At 37.2% G+C, this 15753-nt stretch overlaps 2 protein-coding genes and 1 pseudogene across 7 annotated transcripts in view; 1 reads left to right on the top strand and 2 right to left on the bottom strand.

Annotated features, from left to right (window-relative positions):
• Positions 1-15753, top strand: part of RALGAPA1 (Ral GTPase activating protein catalytic subunit alpha 1) — a 277595-nt gene that overhangs the window by 41571 nt on the left and 220271 nt on the right. For all 6 annotated transcript variants that reach the window (XM_054447718.2, XM_054447717.2, XM_063651535.1 and 3 more), the window contains exons 5-7: positions 5785-5828; positions 7544-7721; positions 11612-11727. In XM_054447718.2, coding sequence (XP_054303693.1) covers positions 5785-5828; positions 7544-7721; positions 11612-11727 — 338 coding nt within the window. The remainder of the gene's footprint in view (positions 1-5784; positions 5829-7543; positions 7722-11611; positions 11728-15753) is intronic.
• On the bottom strand, positions 656-5328 carry LOC129012230 (glutamyl-tRNA(Gln) amidotransferase subunit A, mitochondrial-like). The gene has a single exon (XM_054447722.2). It carries the CDS (start codon positions 2677-2679, stop codon positions 1897-1899), a length of 783 nt encoding a protein of 260 aa, XP_054303697.2. The 5' UTR covers positions 2680-5328; the 3' UTR covers positions 656-1896.
• Positions 12051-12187, bottom strand: LOC129013435 (small nucleolar RNA SNORA31; annotated as a pseudogene).

Here is a 15753-nt window from a genome sequence, read left to right as displayed (position 1 = left end):
CAGGAGTTTGAGACCAGCTTGAGCAACATAGTGAGACTCTGTCTTTAAAGACGAAAGAAATTTTTCTAAGTTAGCCTCACTTGTTGGTATGTGCCTGTAGTCCCTGCTACTCAGGAGGCTGAGGCAGGAGGATCACTTAAGTCCAGAAATTCAAGGGTGCAGTAAGCTGTGATCACACTGCTACACTCCAATTGGGGTGACAGAACGAGACACAATCTCTAAAACATGAAAATAAGGACAGATGCGGTGGCTCATGCCTATAATCCCAGCACTTTGAGAGCCTGAGGCAGGTGGATCGCTTGCGCATGGGAGTTCGAGACCAGCCTGGGCAACATGGTGAAACCCCATCTTGGAAAAAAATACAAAAATTATCCAGACATGATGACTCCTTCATGTAGTCCCAGCTCCTTGGGAGGCTGATTTGGGAAGATCATCTGAACTTGGTGAGGTCAAGACTGCAGCGAGCCAAGATCATGCCACTGCACTTTAGCCTGAGTAAAAAAATGATACCCTGTCTCAACAACAACAAAAAAATTTAATTAAAAAAGAGAGAAATTCTGCTTGCTTTGGGTTTAATTTACTCTTCTGTTTCTAGGTTTTTGTTTGTTTGTTTTTTTGAGACGGAATCTTGCTCTGTCACCCAGACTGGAGTGCAGTGCCGCTATCTTGGCTCACTGCAACCTCTGCCTCCTGGGTTCAAGCAATTCTCCTGCCTCAGCCTCCTGAGTAGCTGGGACTACAGGCACATGCCACCACGCCCGGCTAATTTTTGTATTTTTAGTAGAGACAGGGTTTCACCGTGTTGGCCAGGATGGTCTCAATCTCCTGACCTCGTGATCCACCCACCTCAGCCTCCCAAAGTGCTACGATTACAGGTGTGGGTCACTGCGCCTGGCCCTGTTTCTAGTTTTTAAAGATGTAACCATAGAATATTAATCTGATAGCTTTCTTCTTTTCTGATATAGATATTTAAAACTATAAATTTCCCTCTAAGCTTTGCCTTACATCTATCCCATAAATTTTAGTATGTTGTGTTTTCATTTTCATTCAATTGAAAATATTTTTTCCTGCCTTTTTTTATTTCTTCTTCAACCCATAACTTATTTAAGAGTGTTTTTTATTTTTAAGCTCTTCAAATATCTGATGTTTCCACAAATTTTTTTGTCAACAGAAAAACTATTTTTGCATGATTTTAATCTTAGTTATTGAATTGTTTTGTGGCCCAGAGTATAGGCTCTCTTGGAGAATGTTCCAGTGTGCTTGGAAAGAATGTATATTCTAGAGTCATTTAAAATATTAAATTTAGTTTTCAATATGGTATTCAATAAAAATTATTAAATTAATGTATGGCAATTATGTGATCATTGAAGAACAAGAAAGGACTTGAATAAACGGAATTTTATGCAATATTCATGGGAAATAAACTTGATAGTATAAAGGCAACAATTTTTAAAAATTTTGCATGATATATTTATCCCTACTGTGTTAGAGAGACAGAGACTAACTTTTCATTTTCAAGGATTGATGAACAATCATCCATAAGTTCTTGAAGTTGAATAACAGGAAACTTTACTTGTTTTTCAAACCATTTGGCTACTGTAAGAAGCTGCTAGTCACAAAATGCATGTCCAGTAAACGGCAGTCCTATTGGCAACCCTTGGTTTGAGAGTGCAACAGGGTTACTCACTGCTGACAGTCCTGCCATGTTTACAGCTTGTGTAAAAATATCATCCTGGGCACTTCCTGTTCTGTGGTCTTCTTTGATGAACTCCAGGTATGGTACTGCCTCACTCAAGGTGGTGGGAGTTAGCATACTCCAGAGTTAAAACCATTCACAAAATCATTAGCAATGAGGCATCTCACTTTCTGTGCTTTGATGAAATAATTTTCATACTTTTATTTTAACAAGAAAACATTTCCTGAGAGAATTCTTCCTCTTACAAAATCACTGAATCCTTCTCGTCTGGTTGCAGCATACATGGCTTCAGTAGACACATTAGTGTCACATCTGTAACCATATTGTAGCCCATCAAATCTTGCTATACTCGATGCTGCTTCTGATGTACACAACAGATGGTAGCAGACAATTGAATAAGTGATGTGAGAAAAGGATACTTCAATTACTTTGGCCCCCTCAGACTCAAAGAGGTCAGCAGCTTTGGACCAAAGAGACCGTACTTCACTTGATAATTCCAGTACAAGATATACCTTTGGAATACCTATACATAGTTTGCTCACATTTGTCAAACTGGGAAGCATGAATGGTTTAACAGGATCCTGTACTGTGATAGAATCCTTAGGATCATGTTCAGCCAGTACACCCAAGACAATTGCTGCATCATCCACACATCTGGTTAAGATTCCTTGCACATCCATCGAATTCTCCGGGGAAATGAGACCATGATGGGAAATTAAGCCATAGCTTGGTTTGAAACCAACAAGCCCACAGTAGGCAGCAGGATTTCTGGTCAGCCCTCCTGTATCTGATCCTAAAGCCTCATAGCATGTGAATGCCGATACGGCAACTGCACTCCCACCTGAGCTTCCTCCAGTTATCAGCCAGTCTGAATCTTCATTCTCAAAGTGGAGATTCTGCTTCCTCTTTTCTCTATATTGTATTGAATAACTCCAGGGGTTTTTAACTGGTCCAAATACGCCTTCTGCGTTTCCGGATCTCATAGCAAACTCATCTAAATTTGTTTTTCCATTAGTAGAGCTCCCTAATCCAACAACTTCGGAACTACTATAGCATTACCTTTCAGCATATTTGATGCACATGTAAGACAGTAATTTTTCGCTGGGTGTGGTGGCTCACACCTGTAATCCCAGCTCTTTGAGAGGCCAAGGTGGGTGGATCACCTGAGCCCAGGAGTTTGAGACCAGCCTGGGTAACATGGCAGTACCCCAACTCTACAGAAAAATACAAAAATTAGCTGGGTGTGGTAGTGTGCACCTGTGTTCCCAGCTACTGGGGAGGTGAGAGGATAACTTGAGACCAAGAGGCCAAGGCTGCAGTAAGCCAAGATTGTGCCACTGCACTCCAGCCCAGGTGACAGAGCAAGAACCTGTCTCAAACAAATAAATTTGTTAAGTATATATATAAATATCAATATCACACAATATTTATCAATATTAAATATATATACCATGTATATGAAATATATGTATATACACACACATATAACAATTCTTAAACGTTCCTATAGAGATTTTTAAATGTAGCCTAACAAATTTATCTTAAAGTTTTTATATGTAAAATAAAAGCCAAAGCAATTTGGAAGAATAACAAGTCAGACCAAGAGGGTGTTGTTGTTGGCTATTTTCATGCCTGATAACAAGATAAATTATAGAGTTATACTAACAAAGGCACTGTTACTGATGTAGGGGTGGACAAGTGGATGAATGAAAAGGAACATGGAGATCAGCCAAAGACCTAAGCTTATGTATGGAAACTTGAAATATGATTGAGATGGCGTTTTAGTTCATTTGAACATCATAAACCCCAAAATAGTACTATACTTGGTTTTCCACTTGCGAAAAAGCAAATTCTGTTCCACCCACAAGGAAATAAATTTCTGATAGATTTCAGGACCTACATGTGAAAAGCAACACATAAAAACTTTTTGAAGCGAGTATTTGGTTTATAATTTTAATGTAAGGGAGGATTTCTTTAGACATACAAAGAACACATAAGAAAGAAAAACATTGGCAAATTGATTATATTAAAATTTAAGGCCAGGCACGGTGTCTTATGCCTGTAATCTCAGCACTTTGGGAGGCCAAGGTGGGCAGATCACTTGAGCTCAGGAGTTTGAGACCAGCCTGGGCAACATGACAAAACCCCATCTCTACAAAAAATACAAAAATTATTCAGGCATGACGGCATGTGCCTTTAGTCTCAGCTATCTGGGGGCTGAGGCGAGAGGATTACTTGACCTCAGGAGGTCAAGGCTACAGTGAGCCGTGATCATGCCACTGCACTCTAGCCTGGGTGACAGAGTGAGAACCTGTCTCAAAAAAAAAAATAAATAAATAAATAAAACTTATCTGCATCAGAAGATAACACCTCCCCACCCAACAAAAACATGATTGAATTGTTTGGGATAATGTATTTTCGATTCATTGAAATAGACACAGAATTAGTAATACAGAAGGAACTCCATATATCTATATAAAGAAGGCCAGGTGTAGTGGCCCACACCTGTAATCCCAGCACTTTGGGAGGCCAAGGTGGGAGGATCACTTGAGGCCAGGAGTTCCAGACCAGCCTTGGTAACATAATGAGGCCCTCTACAAAAATTACAAAAATTAGCCAGACCTGGTGGTGCACATCTGTAGTCCCAGCTACTCAGGAGGCTGAGATGGGAGGATCACTTGAACCCAGGAGTTTGAGGCTGCAGTGATCTATGATTGCATCACTATTCTCCAGCCTAAACAACAGAATAAGACCCCATCTCTTTAAAAAAAAAAAAAAAAAAAAAGGACAACTAAATTGAAAATTGTACAAAGGATAAAACAAGGAAACCTTGAATAGCCAAATTAAAAGATGTTCAGTGTCACTAGGAAATATCAAATGAAAGCAACATTAAGATAGTTAACATACATCAGATTATCAAATATTAGAGCATCTGTCAATGTTTTGTGCTGCCAACAATATGGTACTAGAGCCCTCCCATATGCTGCTGGTAGTACTGTTAATTGTCACAACTACTTTGGAGAAAATTATCTAATATTTGGTAAAGTTGAAAGTAATTTTATTCATATATATATATATATATATATACACCCCGGGGAAACTCAGGTGTGTACAGGGAATCATGAACAAGAACTATTTATTATGGTACTCTTGAAGTAACAAAAATTTGAGAACAAACCAAATGTCTTAATATAAAGATGATAAATAAATTTTGGTATGTTCGTACGGTGGAATAGTATGCACCTCTTGAAATGTATTAACTAGAGCTACATAGATAAGTATAGATAAATTTCTTAAGCTACTGTTGGATGTGAAAAGTAACTTATAAATAACTTTTTTAAAAAATAAATGACTTGTATGAAACAGTTTATATTATTTTTTATGGATTTATAAATGTGTAGTAATAATATAAAAATATTTTTCAAAATGATTAATACCAAAGCCTGGATAATGGTTTCCTCTGGGGAAGAAAGGAACAGTGATACCTGTACAGTTAAGTAAAACATTGGAGATAATGCAGGTAAGTGAAATAAACATGGAACTATGTGTAGATTTATTCATACTGAATGGTGGTCCTCTGCAGGTTTGTTCATGTTATTTTCAGTATTTTATTATAGGTTTGAAATATTTCATAATTTAAAAGAAAAAAGGAAATATTAATGACTTTTCAAAACTTAGAAAATTAGTATAATGGAAATATTTGTTAGGAAATATTACAGTTAAGGATGTTCACGTGGTTAACTAAATGAAAATTTTCTATAGTGGATTTCATTTGGATAGTGATAAAAGTATTTTATTCTTAGTCTAAGTAAGAGATTTATAATAGATTGTTGTGTTAAATGCAATTTCGGGCCTAGGTTTTGTTAATAAAATAAATCATGTTTAATTGCAATAAAGCATGTGTTGAAAAGGTGATTCTTTTTATATGCCCTTCTGATCCCAAGTATGGCCAGAAGGATATAAAGGTCACCAAGAATAATTTGGAGGTTGCCAAGGACTTATTTAAAAGTGTTTTCAAGTCCGACCGAGAACTCTGACATTTACAAATAGATAAGATGTGAATATTTAAAATCATATTTTCTTTTCAGGATTGATTTTAAAGAAGCTACTTCACACAGGAAACTCCTTAAAGGTACAACTATGTTTATTTTCCATGACTTTAAAAATACTGAGTAGAACACACCTGCCACCTGTTAACACTTTTCCTACCTAAGCTTTTTCCTAAAGATCTTTGAATTGTCTTCAGTTTATTTAATTGAAGTGAGTTCCCTTAAAATGTAGCAAGAGGCTGGGTGCGGTGGCTCACGCCTGTAATCCCTGCACTTTGGGAGTCTGAGGTGGGTGGATCACTTGAAGCCAGGAGTTCCGAGACCAGCCTGGCCGACATAGTGAAACCCTGTCTCTACTAAAAATACAAAAATTAGCCGGGCATGGTGGCACATGCCTGTACTCACAGCTACTTGGGCAGCTGAAGCAGGAGAATTGCTTGAACCCTGGAGGCGGAGGTTGCAGTGAGCTGAGATCACGCCACTGCACTCCATCCTGGGCGACAGAGTGAGACTCTATCTTAAAAACAAAAACAAAAACAAAAAAAACGTAGCAAGAGTTTGTTTGACAAACCATTCTAGGTTGACTGGGAACATTGAAAAAACTGTTGTACTTTGCCACTCAATGGACTCATTCACCAGCAATCTTTCCTCTTTATGGTCCCCAGAAGAAAAACATTATTTAGTCATTCAACAGATTATTCTTCATTCCACCATAGCCACTATTAGATGTAGAGGGAAGTAGGGGAGATATACATATATACATAAACACTTTTGTTTCTTTTTCAATATGTCATTGTACTGTGGTAAGAGAAGCTGCCCATTCTGAAAATACCTTGCTGTAGGTTAGGTAAAGTAACATTGTTACAGGTGCTTTTGGCATCATGGCTTGGGTATAAAAGTACAAAGGAATAAGCCTTCCTGTAGCTTTTCTCGTGTTATCTGGCTGAACCATGAAAGTGACAGCAGTTGAATACCTTTTGACAGTGGCCATGAACAAGCTCTGGTAAGGTAATTTACAAAGCTATCAGTGAGGTTAGGTTAGTGGAAGACTAAGTATTTTGCTTGTCAGAGATTGAATTTTCCTCTGTTTCTCTTTTACTGTTTTTATGCTGAGAGAATGTTCATTAATCAATTAAAATACTTATTGTCTTCTGTGTACAGGGTATTGTTTTAGATGCTTCAATAGAGTAGAACAAAGTTGGTATCTTGGAGCTTAGAATCAAATAATAAGTAAATAAGATAATTTCAGAGAGGTTTTAAATAATTTTTATTTAAATTAAATCATTTTATTTTTAATAATTTAATTGTAACTTAATAATTTTAATAATTTCAGAACTTTTCAGGGGCAAGAACATTGAATTCGCAGTGTGCCAGGATCCCCATAACCATTCCTCCTTTTACGAAACTCATTCTCACCACTAACAGTCATTGTTCTCTCTCTTCTTGCTTCTTGGTTTAGACTAGTGGTGATGGGAGATAGGCAAGGAGGGAAGTAGACAAGAAGGAAAAGATTTTCTAATTTTTATAAATGGAACTTACAGAATAAAAATTACCTGATGGCTTTAAATAGAGAACAAGTTCATTCTATACTTGTTAAAAATCCGTGCATTTGTATTCCAAATAATGATTTCAATAGACGCTGTCTCTCTTCTCCTCCTCAACTTCCCCTTCCTTCCCTGCCCTGCCTCTCGAAAGTATCATTCTGTTGTCATCATCTAGAGAACTTTGTTTTTCAAAGGAAGAAAGTATTTCCATTATAAATAAAAATACTGTCTATTTTCATTTTATTTTATTTTAGATTAGGCGGGAAGGTGTTCGTCTTTTCTTACTATGGTTGCAAGCTCTTCAGAATAACTGTAGCAAAGAACAGCTCTGGATGTTTTCATGCTTAATCCCTGGATTTTCAGCACCACAGTCTGAACATGGACCTCGAACTTTAGATAATCTCATTAATCCTCCACTCAACCTTCAAGAAAGTAAGATTCATGGGATGTTATCTGTCAGTATGTTTAAGCTTTCTATGTAGTCTCTTAGTGTATTTTTTCAAATGTCTGTGCATTCATTAACTGGGTAATCCAAGGCAATGCTTTAAAACATAGCTTTTATTATTATTCAGGTATGGTGAAGTCAGCAGATCAAGAAAGCTGTTGAAATAATAGTTTGTTACTCACAGTTCCCAAGAGGAAGGGGCATGCCATGCCACAAGGGCTACGTGGGGGAAGCAACAGAGTTGGTCAGGAGGCAGAGGGAACAGGGAAAAACATGGGCAAGAGTCTTTATTATGGTTTCTATGGGAAGAAACAGGCAACCCAGGTTAAGCAAGTTTAGGATTAGCTAGTTTGAATAATTCCAGTGGGCTGTAGGGCGTTAAGACTTGTCCCTAGTTGTCTGGTACGCAGCCCTTTTGTAATTAGGACAGAGGAGCAGTCACCCTGAATGTGAATGTGGAGGAGGTGGTAGCGGTGTGGGCTCTGGACTGGTTGGTTTGAATATGAAAGGCATGCTCACAGGCTAGTCACTTACTGTCTCTAGGAACTGGCTAGCCCTGAGAAGGACATATTCACTCTAGAGTCAGTAAAGCCACAGAGGTATAAGCATCAAAAACCTATGGTTAATACAGATCATTTAACATTTTTCATTAATTATTACATATCACCTTGTATCCTGGAGTTAATTTGGATGTACATTGAAGTACAAGTGTGTTTTATTTTGTCCACTAGATGACTGTGAAAATGTTATATGTAAATTTAATTTTTATAAATTTTCATATATAGTATTGCTATTTAAAAATTTATAATTTCAGTAATGTTTAATTTTTGCTTTCATTCATTAGTGAGTCTTTGTGCTTTTTACCTTAACTTTTTCTAATATTCCTTTCTTTTTTTTTTTTTTTTTTTTTTTTTTTGAGATAGAATCTCACTCTGTCGCCCAGGCTGAAGTGCAGTGGCGTGGCCTTGGCTCACTGCAACCTCCACCTCCTGGGTTCAAGCAATTCTTCTGCCTCAGCCTCCTGAGTAGCTGGGACTACAGGTGTGTGCCACCATGCCCAGCTAATTTTTTTGTATTTTTAGTAGAGACAGGGTTTCGCCACGTTGGCCAAGCTGGTCTCAAACTCCTGACCTCAAGTGAGTGGTCCACCTCGGCCTCCCAAAGTGCTGGGTTTACAGATGTGAGCCACTACACCCGGCCAGATTTTTCTAATATTCAATTTTTTTTTTTTTTTTTACTTCTTTAATTCTCATCTTCGTGTATGAATCCTGTTATTTAAATAAGCTAAAGTGATTTCTTTCTTCTTTCATGAGCAAATATTGTCATATACAGTGCTACATTAGTCAGCCGAGGCTGCAATAACCAGACTGGGTGGCTTAAATAACAGCCAGTTGGGCCCATTCACATGATCTCATGTAACTTTACCTCCTTAAAGGCCCTGTCTCCAAGTGCAGCCACACTGGGGGTTAGGTTTTCAACATATGAATTTTCAGGGTGCGTAGTTCAATCCAGAACAAGTACTCTGTTAGGTACTACCTATTTATAATTTTTATTTCTTTAAATTTAGATTTTGTGGTAAAGCAAAACTATATTTGTAGAACAAAATTTTAGAAACAGTACCAAGCTGGCATAAAATGTATTAATGAGCCAGTTCAAATAGGCTACATATGCGTGCTTATTTACATTTTATGTTATTTTGAAGTTTTTTGTTTTGTTTTGTTTTGTTTTGTTTTTGAGTGAGACAGGGTCCTGCTTTGTTGCCTATGCTGTAGCGCAGTCCCATGATCAGCTCACTGTGACCTCAAACTCTTGGGCTCAAGTCTGTAGCTGGGACTACAGGCACATGCCATCCACCACACCTGGCTCATTTTAAAATTTTTTGTAGAGATGGGGTCTTGCTATGTTGCCTGGCTGGTCTTAAACTCCTAAAGTCAAGCAGTCCTCCCACCTTAACCTCCCAAAATGTTGGGATCACAGGTGTCAGCCACTATGTCTGGTCTACTTAACAGATGTTCTATAAGCATTTTTTTTCTCTGTCTTTCATTATAGAGAGGTTTTCTTTCATCACTCTTTTTTAAGAGATAAGGTCTCAAAGCTATGGTGCCCATATTAGAGTGCAGTGGCTATTCACAGGTGCGATCATAATGCACTGTAGCCTTGAACTCTTGGGCTCAAACAGTCCTCCAGCCTCAGCCTTCCCAAGTAGCTGGGACTACAGATGCATACCACCACACCCACTCTTTCATCCGTGTTTTTGTGGATGACTTTAAAAATAATTATTATTCATTTTAAATATATTTGTGACTGACTTCTGCCCCTTCTCTTTTTAAGAATAGAAGCTTTGCTTTTTAGTCTGTAAGACGTGGAAAATATGGAGTCTCTGTATACTCCCCAGCAGAGACTAAGATGTCTTTATGGGAAGAGTGGATTTTAAGGGGATTTTTATAGCTTCACAAAATAAAGCTTTCATAAAGTGTATTCTTCTGTATGATGACAGTGGTCCAGGAAGTCCAGAGTACAGATGATAAAGTTTGTATTTTCTTACCTCTTTTCTTTTTTTTTCTTTTTTTTCTTTTTTTTTTTTTGAGACGGAGTCTCTCTCTGTCGCCCAGGCTGGAGTGCAGTGGTGCGATCTCGGCTCACTGTGACCTCCGCCACCCAGTTCAAGTGATTCTTGTGCTCCAAAGTAGCTGAGATTACAGGTGTGTGCCACCATGCCAGGCTAATTTTTTGTATTTTTAGTAGAGATGGGGTTTCACCATGTTTGCCAAGGCCGGTCTCAAACTCCTGACCTCAGATGATCCCGCCTCGGCCTCCCAAAGTGTTGGGATTATAGGCGTGAGCCACTGCACCCAGCCTAAAGTTTATATTTTTAAAGAATAATTTTTAAAAATGAGTGGCAGAATAACATACCATGTATTATTTAAAAACTGAAATCTACCTTTGTTGTGAGCTTGTTGGTTGATATTTACTGAGAGTTAGGTTTAGGGACCTACATGTGTTTACCAGGTACTAATTGTTCAGATTAGGAAATATTTAAGAGAATTCAGCTAGTTGTGGGTTGACTTTCTTGCATTTGCATTTGTTATAATGAATTTTTCTGAACATCTGAAAAGTAAAAAATATAAAACTTTCTTATTTTGTAAGTGTTAACAGATTGGTACTTCGATAAATAAGTGCATTATTACTAATGTTTGTCATCTTATGGAATTTTTGTAATGGGCAGTCTTCATGTGAATTTGAAATTACCAGAAGTTCTTTCTCAACTGAGATGTTACATACTTGTAATCACTGTGTTATTTGTCTGTCCATCCCTTTGTCACATTCTCTCAATCAAGGGTTCACAGAACAGCTGATTGTTAAAATTTGTGGCCAGGCACGGTGGCTCACACCTGTAATCCTAGCACTTTGGGAGGCCGAGGCGGGCAGATCACCTGAGATCAGGAATTTGAGACCAGCCTGGCCAACATGGTGAAACTCTGTCTACTAAAAATACAAAAATTAGCTGGGCATAGTGGCAGGAGCCTGTAATCCCAGCTACTTGGGAGGCTGAGGCAGGAGAATCGCTTGAACCTGGGAGGCGGAGGTTGCAGTGAGCCGAGATTGTGCCATTCATTGCACTCCAGCCTGGGTTACAGAGTGAGACTCCGTCTCAAAAAAATAATGATAATAATAAGAAAAATAATAACTAAATAAAATAAAATTTATTGTTGTGATCAACTTTCAGGGATGATCTTAAGATTTATTTCAAGGATCAGTCATTAGAAAGTTTGCAAGCAATTTTCATTGCATACTCATTTTGCAGTTAAAGTTTATTTGGTTATATTATTGTTTTATTAAATTTGTAACTATATACTATTCTTTTGTCTTTGGATAGCTCAAGTCACTATAGAAGAAATCACTCCTCTTGTCCCCCCACAATCAGGAGATAAAGGGCAAGAAGATCTCACAAGCTATTTTCTTGAAGCACTTCTAAAATACATAGTAATTCAGGTACTTGTTATCTTCTTTGATATCACACTCCTTACTGTCCTATATGGGTGATTCCCTTTTCTCTTACCATTATTCTGTCATAGTAGATATTTGCTTATTTTCTTTTTGTCGGGGAGGTTGGAGGGGAAGGGTCAATGGCTTGCTTTTAATTAGCTTTAGCTTTTAAGCTTTTACAAGTGTAATCAACCAAGTGATGGTGGTAGGGGATATTTCCTACACTTCTCGTGTAAACTCAAGTTTTAGATTCTTCTTTGGAGTAAAATAGACTCTTCACTCTTTACAAGGGTATTCCTGAGTTAAAAAAATTCTCTCTTCGTGTTTTTTCCTGTATTCCTCTATTCATCCTTGGCTGCCACAATAAAAAAGACAGAAAGTACAAGGACATATTTTACTTGCATCTGTAGTGGAAACCTTAGCAGCAGACAGTGACTGCTCCAGGTCTGTCACATAGTAGATGCATATAGTTGCTTATTTTCTTGAAGAAGAAGTGACAAATTTTTGCTATTGAAAAGATGTTAATATCTCTTTCTGAAATCATTGGAGGGATGATGACACTCTTAGGAATCTAGAGAGGGACATTTTTGTAGACTCTTTGCGTATACCTTCTTATGTGAGACAGTTGCGCTTATTATCTAATCCTTTCATTTGTGATCAGCAGTTGTGATACTTCAAATGAAAAGCTGAAAATTGTTTGATTTAGGAATCAGTCTGCCAATATGTAACAACTAGGGAGGTGGGCTGCAGGATAATGATTAGGAGAAATGTAATTTACACTTAAACCTGTTTGTACCTTTTGAATTTCTAGGTGCATGTATTTTGCAAGGTAACCTATTCACCTTTAGATACGAAATGTGCATACCCCGATTGACTGATGAAAATGCTTTTATTCGCATATTTCTTGTAATGGCCCAAACACAAAAATTCCTCATACCTCAGAAACAAACATTATAAAGTTAATTTGGACCCTAAACTAGATTGCCAGAGTTTGAACCCTGATTCCACGTTTTACTAATAGTGTGGCCATTGGCAAATTACTTAATAACCACTTAGTGTTTCTGTGTCCTTATTTGTGAAATAGAGATAAAAATGATACCATTTTGGTGCTTGAGGCCTAAATAGTACAAAGTGCTTAGAATAAAATAATGCACAGCACACCATAAGTGTTCTGTAGTGGGCAGATGTTATGATCATCATTATTATTACTAATTTTTCTTTAAAAAATACTTTTGTAGTTCATATAGATTTTAAATATTGCTTTACTGATTTATTGAACTATAATTGATACACAATAAACTGCAATATTTGAAATTTACAGTTTAATGAATTTTATTACGTGTATACATCCATGAAACCTTTACAGTTAAGATAATGTATATATTTATCACCTCTAGGCATTTTCTTGGATCTTTGTTTGCTTTGTTTTTCTGTTTGTTTGAGACAAGGTCTTGCTCTGTAACCCAGGCTGGAGTACAGTGGCCCAATTGTGGCTTACTGCAGCCTCAACCTCCTGGGCTCAAGTGATCCTGCCACCTCAGCCTCTCAAGTAGCTGGGACTACAGACCACCGAGCCTGGCGAATTAAAACTTTTTTTGTTGTTGTTAGAGAGAGATAAGGTCTCACTGTGTTGCCCAGGCTGGTCTCAAACTCCTAAGCTCAAGTGATCCTCCCACCTTGGCCTCCCAAAATGCTGTGATTATAGGCGTGAGCCACCATGCCCCTTGGATCCCTTTGTAATTCATCCCCTTGAATTCTTACACCACCATTTTATCCTTAGACATCCATTGATCTGTTTTTTGTCATTATAGAGTAGTTTGTGTTTTCCATAGTTTTATGTAAATATAATCATAGGGTACATACTTTTTTTGTCTTGCTTTGTTTTCTGTTTGATTATTTTGAGAATTGTCTATCTTCTTGTATGTGTCAGTAGTTTGCTCCTTTTATAGCATTTCATTGTAGGGGATGCACCAGTTTATCCAGTTGTTTGTTCATGGTTATTTGAGTGGTCTCTAATTTTTGGCTATTTAAAGTAAAACTGCTGTGAATATTGGTAAACAAGTTTTTGTGTGGACATATAACAGTAGAATGGCTGGGTCAAATAGTAGGGGTATATATTGACTATTTAAGAAACTACCAAGCTGTTTTCCAAATGACTGTACCTTTTTACATTCCACCAGCAATATGTAAGACTTATACAATTGCTTCACATCCTCACCAACAGTTGGTACGGTTAATTTGTAATTTTAGCCATTCTAGTGAATGTATAATGATATCTCATTATGGTTTTAATTTGTATTTCCCTAACAGCTAATGGTATGTTGAATATCTTTTTATGTGCTTATTTTTCATCCATATATCTTGGGTGAAGTGTCTGTTCACTTTTTTTGCCCATTTTTAAATTGGCTTGTCTTATTAAGTTTAAGCTTTTTATATGTTTTAGAAAGAAGTCCTTAGTCAGATGTATGTTTTGCAAATATTTTCTCCCAGTAGCTCATCTTTCCATTTTCATAGCAGTCTTTTTAGAAGCTTTTTATTTTGATGAAGTCCACTATACCACTTTTTTAATGGATCTGACTTTTGGAATTGTTTCTAATCTTTGCCTAATCAAATGTCACAAAGATATTCTCCTATGTTTTCTTCTTGAAGTTTTATAGTTTTATGTTTTACATTAAGGTCTGTGGTCCACTTTGAGCTAATTCTGATATATGAGCATTGTTGGCTTTAATCCTTTGATAAGGTAGCGTCTGCCAGACTTTTCCAGTGTAATATCAGTAAGTATTACACTGGAAAATCAACAAGTATTTTGTGGGGAAGTACTGTGTAACTACCTAAATACCCCCTTTCTTATAGAAATTTCACACGTTTTAGCATCCATTGAACGCTTTTGACTTTGTAATTACGAGGGTTACCAAATGGTAATTTTTAAAAAACAGCTTTATTGAGATATGCACATTTCATATAGTTCACTCACTTAAAACGTACAGTTCAGTGTGTTTTAAGTATATTCACAGGGTTACACAGCCGTCACAGTATAATTTTAGTGCTAATAGGAAACCACATACCCATTAGGAGTCAGTCCTCTTACCCCCAACCCTTTCATCCCCACCCCTACGCAAACATGAAATGATTTTCTGTCTCTGTATATTTGCCTGTTCTGGACATTTCATGTTAATAGGATCATAGAATATGTAGTCTTTATTGACTAGCTTGTTTTACTTAGCAAATGTTTTCAAGGTGTATCCATGTTGTAGCACGTATTGATACTTCATTTTTATTGAGCTGAATAATATTATATTGTATACACATACAGTATTTTGTTTATCTCTTCATCAGCCGATGAGTATTTGAGTTGTTTCCACTTTTTGGCCAACTGGTGATATTAATTCCATCATTACTTCTACTTTCAAGAGTTGGCTACATACTGTAGGAAAAAGCTTTCTCCCCTCCCCGTTTGTTTACTTACTTATTTATCTCAACATGGATTTATGCATTCCTGTGAATTCATGTGTTAATATTTACTACAGTTACCAATATTGATGCTCAGGTTGTGCCAAATTTGTCTAGTGGAAGTTCCTTCAAGCTGAATCCTATGCCTTTGAATTGTTTCCGTCATTGTCTGAGCACTTCCTTACTTCCTGGCACCACAAGATGTTCCAAGTTCATCTCGTACCTTCCTTGCTCACTCTGGAATCTGCTGCTTCTCTAAGGAGCTGTCATTCATTTTAATGAAGAATTGTATTCACAGACACAGACACACGCAAATCCCTATTTCTGTCTGTCTATCTATCATAATGTTAATTCATACCCATTTTCCAGATTTTAGTCTAGTACCACAGGGTTCATTCTGGTTTCTTCCTTTTCATATTTATAACTCTTACCTGTCAATGAGAAATGTGGCTCATATTATTCTTAGTATATATACTTATTTAGTCAGTCCCCCTTGTGTATAATCAATCTCCCATTGCCACCATTGCCCTTCTCTGCAGACATTCTCCTTAACTTGGTTGGGTTCTAGTACCCCACTCTGGG

The sequence above is a fragment of the Pongo pygmaeus genome, chromosome 15, assembly GCF_028885625.2.
Source record: "Pongo pygmaeus isolate AG05252 chromosome 15, NHGRI_mPonPyg2-v2.0_pri, whole genome shotgun sequence".
Lineage (NCBI taxonomy): Eukaryota > Metazoa > Chordata > Mammalia > Primates > Hominidae > Pongo > Pongo pygmaeus.
This window is presented reverse-complemented; position numbering and strand designations above follow the sequence as displayed.